The following is a 13,899-nucleotide window of genomic DNA, read 5'->3' as shown; positions in this document are numbered from 1 at the left end:
TCATGTCAAATTTATTGAATTTCAAGCATGTTTTTAAAGTATTGAGCAGTCATTTAAATTCATATTCCCCTTTACTTTTAAATTACAACCTACAGACTACTGAAGAGTGGGGATGATTTCCTCTTTGCAAGAGAAGTGACTTGAGCTAATGCTAATGGGAATTACTGAGGCATACCATTAAAGTTCTAGACAGCCTCAAGTTTTCAACATGACCAAGAAGTACCACTGTGACACTAAGAGACTATTTTGCAAAAAGTAAAATGTTAGCAAAGAAACATAGGTAAATTTTCCTTCCACCCTGCTATTACTAAGTTTCATTTTAGTTGTACACATGGGACAACAAAAAAATTAAACATCTACATTGCATCCAGAAAAATAGAGAGGGAAAGAAAGGGATGAAGAGAAAATAAGTAAAATTAACTGGTTTACCTGATACTGTACAACACCTTTCCAGTTTTAGAAATCCTCAGCAACTTGTTGTCTGTTGTAACATCATGGAAATTTGCTCCCTTCTCATTGGCAAAGAATAAATCTGGCTTCCAAATAGAATCCAACATTGAGGGATCCAAATCCAGGGAATCATCAGGATATTCGCTGTAAGCCAGACGTGAGTCATTCCACTGCTGCCTCAAAAAAATGTTCACTCTGTAGTCCTACAGAAATGTCATGTAAACAGGTTACTAAGCCACCAAAACTGGAAGCCCACTTTCAGCTTGCTTTATGTTCTTAGATATACTGCAGTACCAGCATTACAGCAAACATTTGTGTTATCCTTTGAACATCAGAGTTGTCATTTGAAACTAAAATTGTCAAAGTGCTGCATCGAACCAAACAAACAGAACTGGTACATTTTCCAAATCAAACATCCTTCAGTGATGAGAAAAATATTAACTGCAATCTCCCCAATTAAATGTAACCCTATTTCAAATGTTGTGAATCACCTAAGAGATAGTTTTAAATTCAAAAAGAATTGCAGTTAAATATATACAAGTTCAACAAAGATGCTAAAAAATTACCAATTTAAATAAATTTATTCTAATATGTAAGTAATTTATGTCTAATGCACTCATGAATAGTTTTTAATTCCAGTGAAGCCAAAACTGTATAGTAGAAATTAAATTACTGCTTCTTATTTATTACTTGTTTCCTTTTCCTAGTTAGTGTATGATTTCTGTGTATGTTCCTTCATTTACTCCTCCCTGTCTGCATCCCATCAAAATTGGCCTGACTGTATTCTTCTGCTTGGTGGTCTGCTAGTCACAACTGGGAAAGGCAGCAATTACTTAGAGGTTCATTTAGAGCCAACATTAACATTATGTCAAGAACTGGTTATTAAAGAGGAGTGAGAAAAGAGCTTTCAGGTTCTAAACTCTCTACAGGGAGTAGAAAGTAGCAAGTGTTTACTCTCCTAATCCCAGCTTTCCAAAATCAGCAAATAAGATCCTCATCTCTCTGAAATTACTATTTTTAATTTGTCCGTGAACACTGTCTTAGAAATACCATCTACTCTTCCTCTAAAAGAAAAATATTTAATAATATTTCTATTGATTATATTATTTGAAGGAATGCTTTATCAAATAATTCTGCTGATAACACAAAGCATTAACATTTTGGATTTTCAACTGCACATTAAAATGGCAACACTGTGCTTTTGAGTTGGAAAATGTATGAGCTGACTGGGTTTTAGTCAGGTACCTGAACTGCATAGAAAAGAACTTATCACCCTTGAAATGTAGATGAATATTCTCACTCTGATCAGAGCTGCAGAAAGCAGCTTGCCCCATATGCAGACTCTGTGAACAAGCCCCTCCGAGCTTTGGTTTTTGCCCCCTTTGCTCTGTGTAGTAGTGAGGTGTGCTGCTGCCCTGACAGAATATTTCTGACATCCAAACTGATGCAGATTTTGAACCCAATGGGAAGATGCTTTACAATGTCACTAGGTGAATAACTTTTCTTCCTTTGTTTTTCATTTGCATTTTGCTCTTGGGTAGATGTGATTCCAAACAGGAATGTTGACTAATCAGAGCAAGACAGACCTGAGAGAGGTCTCAAGAATAGCATTTATTAAAGATACTTACAAAAGCCTGTATCTGTTTTTCACAAGTCATAATACTTTTTATGATGTTCTTGTTTCAGACATTTAAATATCAAATAGCTACTTGCAGTTCTGAGCTTATAAAATGTCATCACATCTTGTGAGGATACACCATCCATAATCATACTATCCCTTATTTCTTGGTCTTAGAAACTGGGAGTTTCTTCTGTTTATAAAGTGTCTTTAAGCTTATATTTATCTTTAAGTATATATGAGTCTCAGAGTTTATATGGGACAGATTTAGCTATAAATCTAGGAATGCACTGATTCAAATTCTGCAGAAAAGAAGGCAGGAACAATTGCTGATAGAATAAAATTGCTACAACTAGTTATGAGACGGCCTTTAATTCTTCATTGTGATATGATATAATGAAGTCTATGGAAAACAGAGGGATTGTTTCCCCCATTACATAGAAGTCATACATAAGTCAGGCCAGTAAATTATATAGCAAAATCTAAAAAATTACTTTGATGAACTTCAGTGGTTGGTGATTTAGATAATAAAATCTGTCCGGAAAATCTTTATTCATAGAAGATATTTCATATGGTAATATATATTATACCAAAATCAAAAATAGTACCAATAAGATTATCCTATATATTTCAATATGTCCCTTCATAAATTTATCAGAGTCATCACACCAATACACTTGGAAATGCTTTCCCTCTGAAAGCTTTGTTGTTAGAAGTAAAACAGAATTGAAACCTTTTTTTTGCATCTGATAGGCTTTCCATATATATGTGTAGATATTTTAATGAGAAAAAAAAAGGAAATATAACATACACATCACAAGAACAGCATTATTTTTTCCTCCTATGCTTGCTGTGCAAGCAATTGAGAGGGATGTGTGTTTACAAAATCAGGCCTAATCGTGTGCAGAATTTTGAATTTACTTTTCCTGAGCTACCACTGTAAGTATGTTTTGAAGGAAAATTCTCTTGAGAATAGTAGACAGCATGGAGTTGAGGCACACTACAGTGTGAGGTCCTGAGGGTAGAAGTGGGTGTGCTGTAGTAAAGCACTCCTACACAACCACAAGTACACCTACGCTGCAAATTCCTTCTGACAGCACCACCACTCTGAACAAGGAGTGTGGACCTGAAGATTCAATCTCAGATGCACTACCAGTGTCAGCAATAGCTCAAGGCAACTCAGATAAACAGTTTTCCTCTGTTCTCAAGTCATAAGCTCGCAGTAATACAAACATACTGAAAGAATATTAATCTGATTAGATTTAGTAGCTCTATCTGAAGATTTAGGGACTTGATCCACAGATATACTTAGTCTATATTATATGAATGTAGATAGATATCATTTTTCAGCAAATCTAAATCCAGATTCACTGCCCAGAGCAAAGCTCTGGATCCCTTTGGCCTCAGGCAGTGCTGTGGCAGGAGGAGTGCAGGGGAGCCCCTGCCCTGTTCTGCTTTCTGCCTCTGAACCAGCATTTGTCTCAGGTCTGAGCTCTCCTCCCACCTTCCCCTCCAACAGCAGTGATTGCCCAGGAGTTGAGCTGGGAGTCAGAAACAAACAGCAGATTTAGCTGGCCTTCCATGAATAGGAGGGGTTTGCCAAAAAGACTCTCTCTAAATCCTAAAGATAAATGCTAACTGAAAAGCAGTGGTTTGATGACCTATTCCAAGGCCATGCAACAGAAAAGGCACTTGGCCACCTGTGGGCATAAGCATGCAATGTGTCCCCAGTGGCTTCAGTGGGAGCCTTTCATTTAGTTAAAAGTATACATGTGAATTAATCAGGATCTAAGAAACTCTTTTGTAATCATGGGGTGTTTTCCCTTTAAATGGGAGATAGTATCATATAGCCAGCCACAGCACAGCTTTTAAAATTAAGAAATGGCAGGTTTTTCTGCTGACATAAGTACTCAAAACACAACTGGAGTTTGGATCATTTACCCTAACAGAGAACCTGCTGCATAGTGTCAGTCACTGATTACACGGCACAACGACAATAACAATGTCCTCACAGTTAGTCATTTCTGTAATTAACAATTAGCTTGTCAATATACAAAACACTCTTAACTTCTCCTACAGCTGATAGCTAAAAAATCCTGGTCATTAGGAACACTGAACATCTGAATTTTTTGGGATGCTGCCCAGGCTGATGTAGATTACTCATCTGTGATACTCAACTGCAGACATGCTGTACAGTGAATTTTCTGCTGAATACTGCATGTGTAAATACTTCCAAAAATAGATATAGAGTTTACTCTCATAGCTGCTTTATTCAGTTAATTTATTCAGAAAAATCTTTTTCTCTTTATTTGCAAGTTAGGACTTAAAGACAAATCAAAGAAAATTTTCAACTATATAATCTTGACTCTGGCCTTTTTTTTATTATTTTCATTTTGGTATAATATATATCATTTAATAAGAAAGAAAAATACTTATTTTGCAGGAAAAATAATCTATTAGGATACTGTCCTATATGTGCATTATAGAGCAGAAAGACAGTTATATCTGCATTTTGTTTCTCTAGATCTTTGGGAATTAAACTCATGAAGAGTCTGTTGAATTCATCCATCTGAATTAGCAAAAAATCCAAAGTTTATTTCTTAATGTAAGTTTTCCATTTTTAGAAGAGTGTGCTGCACATTGGAGTTGTGCTGGCCTTTCATATTGAGAGGAATTTTATCCTGTACTGTGTGTCTTAATCAGAGGACAGAATCTCCTCCTGGTAATGTTACTGAATTTAGTAGGTCTGGGACTGTAATCCCGTTTGCTATGTTAATTAATTTCTCCTCCACAAAGCTTCCCTGAGCAAGTTTTCATCTTCCAAATTTCCAAAGGACTGTTGTAGGTGGTCCAAGCTATATTCTGATAATGTCCTTTAGTGCATGTCCATGGTTTCAATAAATATTCCTCTCCTCTGAGACAGGAATGTCTCTATTGAATTTGCAATCCAGGCTTTTGAATGAATCATTTAGTTTTATGTCAAAATCATCAAGAGCATTTTATAGGGAAAATTGATTCCTAGGAGTCAAACAAACTTGTTATTTATCATAAGGGATGCCAACAATTTTACCACACATTTATATCTATTTCAAAAAGACAAAATAGTTGAAACAGCAATTGATGTCTGCCTCTCAGAGAAGATTCCTGAAACTAGTCACAATAGTCATTAAAAGAGAGAAAACATTAAGAAAACTAGTATCAAATTAGTGAGCAGCATCTTAGAGAAATCTTTCCACACTTTTAGCAGATATAATGAACAAAGCAAAATAAGAAAGCCAATAGTCTTTGTTTTCATCTACTTGAATGTTTGGCTATTTTCAGCAAAATGTGTTAATGAACATTGGAAAGATGCACATTAACATATTTGATAGAAGGTAAAATGTAATGAGGGGATTTAATCAAAGCAATGAAGGAGTCTAATTAATGCAATCAGCATTAGGTCGTGCAAATATTTTCATTGAATGCCATCTTGTAAAGCTAGTGACGTGCAGGATTTTTGGTACTAATAATATGCTGATGTCTCTAAACACTGAGATCAACAGACATGTAAAAATGCTATATTTACAGCTATCTTCTCAGAATCCTTAAAACACAGTAAAACAATTCATGTTTTCCAAAATTAATGAAAATTGTCTGTTGATAATTATGTTACATCCTGATATGTTTATTTCCCTGTCATTTTAAAATTTATTTTAGTTTTCTTTTAAGGTTTTTTTAAAATATTACAGATATATAGTCTAAAGCATTAACTTATTTGTTTTATAGCTCTGTATGTTACAGCTTGTCATTTATAGCAAAGTTTTCCCACACTGTTAAAGAAAGAAACCTGGCCTAGCAATAACTCACCTTTCATCTCTAGAAAACATTAAATAACAGGGTGGGTTTTTTAAATAAAATTGTTCAGGAGCAGAAGATTTGTGTTCCTTCATTCTTTAATGACCTTACTAAAATGATGGCATGAGTTACAATTTAATCTAAATTAATATTAAACAAAATACATAAGTCAGGCTAAAAATCTTCTCTTCCTTCAAAATGCAGGGCCCACAAGGCAATATCTATTCCATCTTACAAAAAAGATACTTTTTTTGTTTACTTCAAGTGGGCAGCAAGTTCATTATTAATTACCAAATTTTCAGTCCTACAGGAAGCCAAGGATTTTTATTGCCTCTGGCTTCAGGAAGTCCAGAAAAACAAGGATACTGTGTTTTTCCTGTGATTCCAGGAATCTCTGGAAAACAGAGCTGTGAAACTACACTGCAATTTCTCCAAAAGTGCCATAGATATGAGCACCTAATAATTATTATAGGTTTATCACCTTATTATAAATCTGTCAAAAAATATCTCTGTGGATTAACCCCCATGGTCAGGTGTATGTAGGCTTGATTAAAAAGACAGATCTTTTTTATTCACTTTTGAAAAACATTTGAAAATTCAGCATATTTTTAAATGGAATCAGAAAAATATATTTTTATTTTTCTTATCAAATAGTGAAAAATATAATAGACTGATAGACTTCTAGACTAAACATTTTTAAAAATAAGTTGGATGAAAATGTTAACTTTCATTTTTCCTTAGCTTGATTTTGTTTATTCTATGTTTTGCAATTTTTAAAATGAAAATGTGACCTTTTTTTAACTCTGTTCTTTGCATTCAGTCAAAATACAAATTTCAGCCAGGTGCAATCCCATAATTTCCTAGTACTTATTTAACCTCAAAATACCTAAGTCTTATACCCACATGTTCTAGTCACTTAACTCAAGTTTTACACTTCCTCTGTAACTGATGTGGCTGCAATTCACAGAGATCTATCTCAGTTAAACAAGACCATTTTCTGCAGCAGCAGGTGATTCAGCATGTGGTGCAAAACACACTCACAACTCAAATATGGTGCACTTGGCAGGGAAATCCACAGCTGAGCTCCAGATATTCCTCTGCTTTTTCAGAGCTAATGAAACCTGAGAAAGCAGGTTTGCACACACCTATATTTGCTGCCATCATAGTCACCACAGACTGTGGTGCTATCACTATGTAGGTGTGTTTAGACTTGATAGGTGAATTTAATTATATATATATATATAATTATTTTATATTTATTTTATGTTATTTTTACTCAGGTTTTTAGTAGGTTTTTAGTAGCTTCATAGTAAATATCCCCAAATCTTGAGTATCTCTATTCTACATCACATCGCACTCCTTCGCAAGATGGCTTCAATGATCAGTCCCACTCACCATTGTAGTTTCTGCTATTGAACCAAAGCTGTTGATAAATATGTTGCAGGTAACATTTACAGGAGGACCTGCAAGTTGAACAATAAATAGAAAAATTGACAGGTTGTGTTCATGACATATATTAAGTATTGCTGTTCTCTTGCCAATGGCATCATAGCACTTACCATTGTGGTTTCTGTGACTGATCCAAAACTGTTGATAAAAATATTGCAAGTAACGTTTACTGGAGGACCTGTGGAATGCAATAAAAATGTTGCAATATACATTGAAACAAAAGTACAGATCCCTCAGCCTCCGTACAATCTGGTACAGATGTGGCTGAAAACAAGCAGAAAGTGAGTTTTCCCAAAGAGCTCACGTAAATTTTGATCAAAAGAAAAGCATTATGAACACTAATTTATTTGACCTAGTTTCATTGGAAGTTGTTATATGAACACACAGAACAACATCCTTGCATTTAGAGATTCACAAGAGAGTTGAGTGAGGGCTTTTTTCTCATCCACAGTACCAGTACAGAATATACTTTAGCACTGCAACTACTCCTCTCTCCCTTCTCCCTTCATCCAGAACTCAAAAAGTTATCTCTCCACATTTACTCCACTCTGCAGGCAAATGTTTGCCACTGAAATTCCCAGCAAGGGAAACTTCTCACATTGACTCCAGACCACAAGCAGCTCCTCCTGCACCTTATCTGGAAGTCTCTGGCTTGCCATGACCAAATATTTTAGCAGTATCTGTTCTGGCTTGAACAGATAGCTTTCATTAAACAGCTATTTGTATTCTCTTCCCTCCCACCACCTTTGCTATTATTCAGCAGTCACTGACATGTGACAGAATGAATGAGGACTTAATATTTAATTAGTTGCCTATTAGCCTCCTTGATTTTTTAGGTGTGACAAAATAAACAGGGTTCTCAACAGAATAAAAAAGGATTCATGCTAAAGGCCTGAATTTCAGTGACACAGAAGTTGGTACAAGCATTGAGTATCAAGTACTTTCTTCTATCTTTTGTCACTGCTATTTTTAATCATAGCATATTTTTTATAAATGAAAAAATGTCAGTGCAGAGAATATAAATATCCCCATTTGGTTTACAATTCAGGTCTGAAATTGGTTTACAAAAGATGGAAACATTATTACTTTCTTTTTAGTAAAATGGAAGAATAATAATGAGTCCATTGTCAACTTCCTGAGTGCTAGACTACCCACCTTAAAGGAAACAATCATGTTAGTTTTGGGAATAAAAACCACAACAGAAACATGTTTTGAGGCTTTGTATTCCAATGAGGTGTGTTGTTTAGCTCAGGGTTTTTTACAATAATTGTTTTTAAAATACTTCCTTTTTATTTTGCAAATGTGTTTTCATTTCTAATACCAGATCAAAACCAAGCCAGAGTCTGCTATTTTCCCTCTATATTATCATTTTTGTTTCTTTGAATTGGTGGTATTTCTATTAGCTAGGCACCTTGAACCTACATTTCTCTACATCCAGACATACTGAGTCACTGTACCATTGAGGCTGGAAGGAAACTCTGGAGATCACCCAGTCCCCATAGTCCATCTTGTCCCAGAGAAGGATCAGCTAGAGAAGGACTGTGCCACATCAGACTCTGAATATATCCAGAGATGGACACTCCACAGATTCTCTAGGCAACCTGTGCCAGTGTGCAGTCACCCTCACAGCAAAATGCTTCTCTTATGCTTAAGTGGAATTTCACAGTTTCAGCTTGTGTCCACTGCCTCTCTTCCTGTAACTAGGCACAGCTGAGAAGAATCTGGCTACCTTTACTTACACCTCATCAGTTATCCATGCACATGGCTGAGATTCCCCAGAACCATTTTTCCCCAGGCTCTGGCCTCACCAATCTCAGCCTCCTCTTGTATGACAGATCCTGCAGTCTCTTAACTACCTTCATAACATTTTGCTGGACTCATAGCAATGAATTCATGTCTCTCTCATACTGGGGAGCCAGAGCTGGGCTCAGCATTCCAGGTGTGTCTCACCAGTTCTGAGCAGAGCAAAGGATCCCTTCCCTCAACCTGCTGGCCATGCTGTGCCTGATGCAGCCAAAGAGTCCATTGGCTTCCTTTGCAGCAGGGGCACATTCCTGGCTGATGTTCAACTTGGTGTCCACCAGGAGCCCACGGCCTTTCCTGCAAATCTGCATTCAGCTGGCCATCTCCCAGATTGTTTCTTCCAAGTTGCAGGACTGCATTCCCTTTCCTGAACACAGTGAGGTCCTGCTGGCCCATTTCTGTAGCTTTTCCTGGTCCCTCTGAATATCAGGCAACTCTAGGGCATCAACCATTCCTCCCAGTTTTCTATCTCCTGCAAATTAATTGAGGATGCACCATGTCCCATTATCCAGGTAATCAATGAAGATATTAAAAATTATTGGCCCAGTACCTGTGCCAGTAGTACAACAGTAGTGACTGGCCATAAGCTGGATTTTGTGCTGCTGATCACAGCTCTTTGAGCATTGCAATTCAGTCAGTTTTCCATGCCCTTTTAGCTGGTCTGTTCCATGTTGCGAGAGACACTAAGAAAACCCTTGCTAAAGCTGAGATAGTCACTGCTCTGCCCTGATTCATTGATCCTGCCAAGTCATCATAGACAACTATTAGCATTCCAAGGAATGATTTCCCATTCATAAATCCATGTTGACTACAACCAGTCATCTTCCTGTCCTTCATGTCTGGAAATGGCTTCAAGAGGATTTGCTCCAGACTTTGAGATAAGGCTGGCCAGCCTGTAACTCCTGTATCCTCCTGCTTGTCTTTCTTAGAGATAGGAGTGACATTTTTTTACCCATATGATTAGGAGCCTTCACCAATTGCCATGACCTTTTAAAGATAATAAAGAATGCAACGACCTAGCATCCACAGCTGTGCTAAGCACTTGTGGATGTTTCCTACGTGGTCTCATGGACTTGTCTGTGTCCAGTTTACCTAAGTGCTCTGTAGCCTAGTTCTTCATCACTAAGTTTTTATTGATTTTGGACTTTATTACAGGTCTCAGTGGCATGGGATTCCTTAAGACCATTCTTGCTGATAAAAACTGTGGAGAAGGAGGATCACAGCTGTTGTCTTGCAAAGGCCATCATATGTGAGCGTCACAGTTCCAGCTCCTGAGTGCCAGCAGAACAGAGTACACATGCTTAACAGTGTTAGGAAAACATGGCTTATGTATGTTAGGAAATATGCTGCCACATCACAGACTGCAGTCCAGATGTGCAGGAGTAGGTACATGGATAGTAGTAAGTACATGCCACAGCACTGTATTTCACAATAAAGTAAATACCTCCCTCCGTTTCCGTACTTAATTATAATTAAGTCTTTAATTTGCCTTCTGCTGGTAGAAGTGGAACACTCTAAGAACTATAAGAACTCAGTAAACTCAATAAAAAAACAGAGATCAGGTTTGCTTCTCACCTGAGGAACCTAATATAAATAAGTCTATGGACCTAATTAGGTGCATCCCAGTCTTGAGGGAATTGACTGATGTAGTTGTCAAATTACTCTCCATGATATTTGAAAAGCCATGGCAATCAGGTGAAACTCTTGGTGGTTGGCAAAAGGGAAGCACTGCACTCATTTTTAAAATGGGAGAAAAAGGGACCCTGGGAACTACTGACCTGTTAGCCTGACATCTGTGCTTGTGAAGATCATAGAACAGATCCTCCTAGGCACATGGAGGACCAGGAGGTGATTTGGGACAGTCAGCATGGCTTCAACAAGGACACATCTTGCCTGACAAACCCAGTGGCCTTCTATGACAGAGTGACTACATCAGTGGGTGAAGGAAGGGCTACAGATGTCATTTATCTGGACTTCTCTAAGACCTTTGACACAGTCACCCACAATATCCTGGGAATTGGAAAGGTGTGTAAAATTTGTTCAGCTTGGAGACAAGAAGGTCCCAGGGACATTTTATTGCAACTTTTCAATACTTAAAGCAGGCCTGTAAGAAAGGTGGGAACAAATTATTTTTAATGGGGGCATTCTGCAGTAGGAAAAGGGGCAATGGTAAACTAAACCACACTTCATCTTGTAAGATTTTTCTAATCTAATAGTTCAATTAAAATTAAAGCAGCAAACTTCCATGAAGCATAGCCAATGTTTCAGGACACAATATAAAAATCTTCAAAGGCAAAGGAAATAATTAATTTGACTTTACTGCCTAAAATCTAAAAAGAGTTGACATTACCTACAAAATTAATCAAAGTATACTTTATAACTAAATCCTTTTCTCCCCCTAGTTTTCCTTTTGTCACTTCCAATGCAATAAGGTAACAGTCCAGTTGCCTTTCAAGCACATTCAAGATAATCAAAGTGTTATTTGAGTCATAAGGGAAATGTTTCTTGAAAGGACTCAGGCAAAAAAAAAACAAAAAAAAAAAAAAAAACAAAAAAAAAAAAAACAAAAAAAAAAAAAAAAAAAACAACCAAACCACAGAAAAACACAAAACACCAAACCAAGCCCAAATCAGGCAGCTAATGTTCAAATCAACCAGAAAGTACATGTCTGGTATTCCGATAAACAGCTAAGATATGGCTTCTGTTCCCTGCAGCTCCCTTTCCTCTGCTTCCCCAGAGGGGTTGCTGCTGCTGCTGCTGCTGCTGCTGCTGCTGCTGCTGCTGCCAGTCAACAGGGCTCTCTGATACACTGCCTCCTTGAAAAACCCTGACACAGAATGTGTCACACACCTCCTGTGACTTTGGAGCACTTAACACTTACAGAAAGTCCCTGGCACTCATCTGCTTATCTTACCCACAAGAAACCAGAATACACAGAATATTTCCCTGAATGTGCTGTGGCATGTTGCCTCAAAACTCCTGTACCCAAGGTGTCTGTGATCTTATTGCCATCTGGCTAGAGAATGAATCCTTTCCTTATCAGCTGCCAGAGGAGGTGAATCCATCCCAGTGTGCGGAACAGTCCCCATATGGATTAATGAGTGCTGAGAGGAATACATTCAAGCTCTATCCAACTCCTAATTCCAGCCTCTGCTAAATATTCTTCAGTATTGATGGTACACAGTCACAAATCTTGCTTCATTTGGTACATTCTTGAGAAGATTTACTTGTACTCTTTCTCTGGAGATGATCCTAACTGCAACTAATCATATCTACATCCTCAAGTTCATCCCAACTCTTGTCTTTTTTGGAGTAGAGTTTCCAGCACCTGGAAGACTTTTCACAATAATTCCAACCATATAGCTAAATTGTCCTTAGTGGGAAGGGAATATTATAATCACACAAGAGATTGTGTGATTATAATTGCCAATTTTCTTTGATATGTGTATTTATTGAGGGATTCTGTAAGGCAAACTAAAATACAGTATACAAGAGAACTGTGGGCAAAGCATAGACATGGAAGCAAAAATAAAAGAGGCAGAACCAACTTATGGAATGACAGTGGAGTTATTGGCAAGATCTGTGAAGGATCTTGTATCTTTTTCTATATGTAATATTTTCTGGTCTACCTTCTCAATTTGACTCTGTGCCAATGTAGAGGTTTTTTTGTCACTATCTCAAATGATTTATTTTGTATATACAGAGGAGAAAGCTGAGCCAAACCTCCCTTCTCCCCTTACCACGGAGAGCAGGATAATCAAGAGTATTTGAAAAGACTAAAATCAATCCCACCTGAGTTTGAAGATAGAGCAGGAATCTGGGAACAGAACCAAAGGGCTAAGTGGGGAGACAGTGATCCCACCAGGGATGGAGAATCCCATTGTCTGTAGAACAGGGATTGTGTGTCGGAGCTCAGACGAGGGAGGTGATCAAAATGTGGATGATGGCAGGACAAAGACCCACATGCTGACCTGAGCACCAGTAGCACACATCCTAGGACAGCAGGGGAGGACAGAGGAACTTGTTGGAGATGGTTTTTTATATGCAAGTTCTAGAGACAGCTGGTGTTTTAGAAACCATTTATCCCCAACCAAACTGAACAGCCTCCAACATCCATCAGAGTCCTCATGAGACCTGAAACAGAGCTTATCCCTATGGAGGCCTCTGCCTCTGCAGCTGCAGCACTACGGGTGCCTGAGTTACCACTTCAAGAGCTTGCCAAGGCACCTCTCCATGGCCCTGCACATCCCTGTAAGTCAGACGAGGATAAACTGCTGCTGGGACACCTCAGCTAGCCATGGTCATTAGACAGGGACAAGCTGTTCATCATCCTAGCTCCTTCTCTGCCCAGGGTGTAGCACATAGGAAGAATTATCAAAGGCAGCTAAGCCAGTGACCATGAGTGTTGGGCCAGGGAGACAAACGCAGCTTTGATGCACTGAAAAAGTTCCTCTGAGACATAGGAATCCTGCAGCTACCCTAGAAGAAGTGCAGCTGCATACTTGTTTCCAAGGGCCCATATAATGTGTAGTCCAAACTGTGATGAGAAAATTCATACAATTTAACAAGTTTGCTGAAGGTTTTAGTAATAAATCAGGAGGCTGACCACAGGTAGTTTTTTTTGCAAGCACCTAGGTAAGATTTCTCTCTTTCCCTATCATTTTGCCTTTGGCAAAACCAATCTTTTCCTCTATTTAAACATCATCCTCTCATTAGAGTCTTAACAGCTCAGTCACAGGAGGCAA

At 37.9% G+C, this 13,899-nt stretch overlaps 1 protein-coding gene across 8 annotated transcripts in view; it reads right to left on the bottom strand.

Annotated features, from left to right (window-relative positions):
- The window catches only part of GLRA2 (glycine receptor alpha 2), a 119,732-nt gene that overhangs the window by 88,366 nt on the left and 17,467 nt on the right, over nucleotides 1-13,899 (bottom strand). For 4 of the 8 annotated variants that reach the window (XM_031503777.2, XM_077781614.1, XM_031503768.2 and 1 more), the window contains exons 3-4: nucleotides 7,298-7,365; nucleotides 430-653 (exon numbers count right to left, since the gene is read on the bottom strand). In XM_031503777.2, the coding sequence (XP_031359637.2) occupies nucleotides 430-653; nucleotides 7,298-7,365 (292 nt within the window). Of the gene's footprint in view, nucleotides 1-429; nucleotides 654-7,297; nucleotides 7,366-7,461; nucleotides 7,530-13,899 lie in introns of all 8 variants that reach the window. The other 4 variants (XM_077781615.1, XM_031503770.2, XM_031503776.2 and 1 more) reach the window with 2 other exon arrangements.

This window comes from Lonchura striata, chromosome 2 (assembly GCF_046129695.1).
Source record: "Lonchura striata isolate bLonStr1 chromosome 2, bLonStr1.mat, whole genome shotgun sequence".
NCBI classification, from domain to species: domain Eukaryota; kingdom Metazoa; phylum Chordata; class Aves; order Passeriformes; family Estrildidae; genus Lonchura; species Lonchura striata.
The sequence above is the reverse complement of the archived record's forward strand: the minus strand, read 5'-3'. Positions and strand labels throughout refer to the sequence as shown.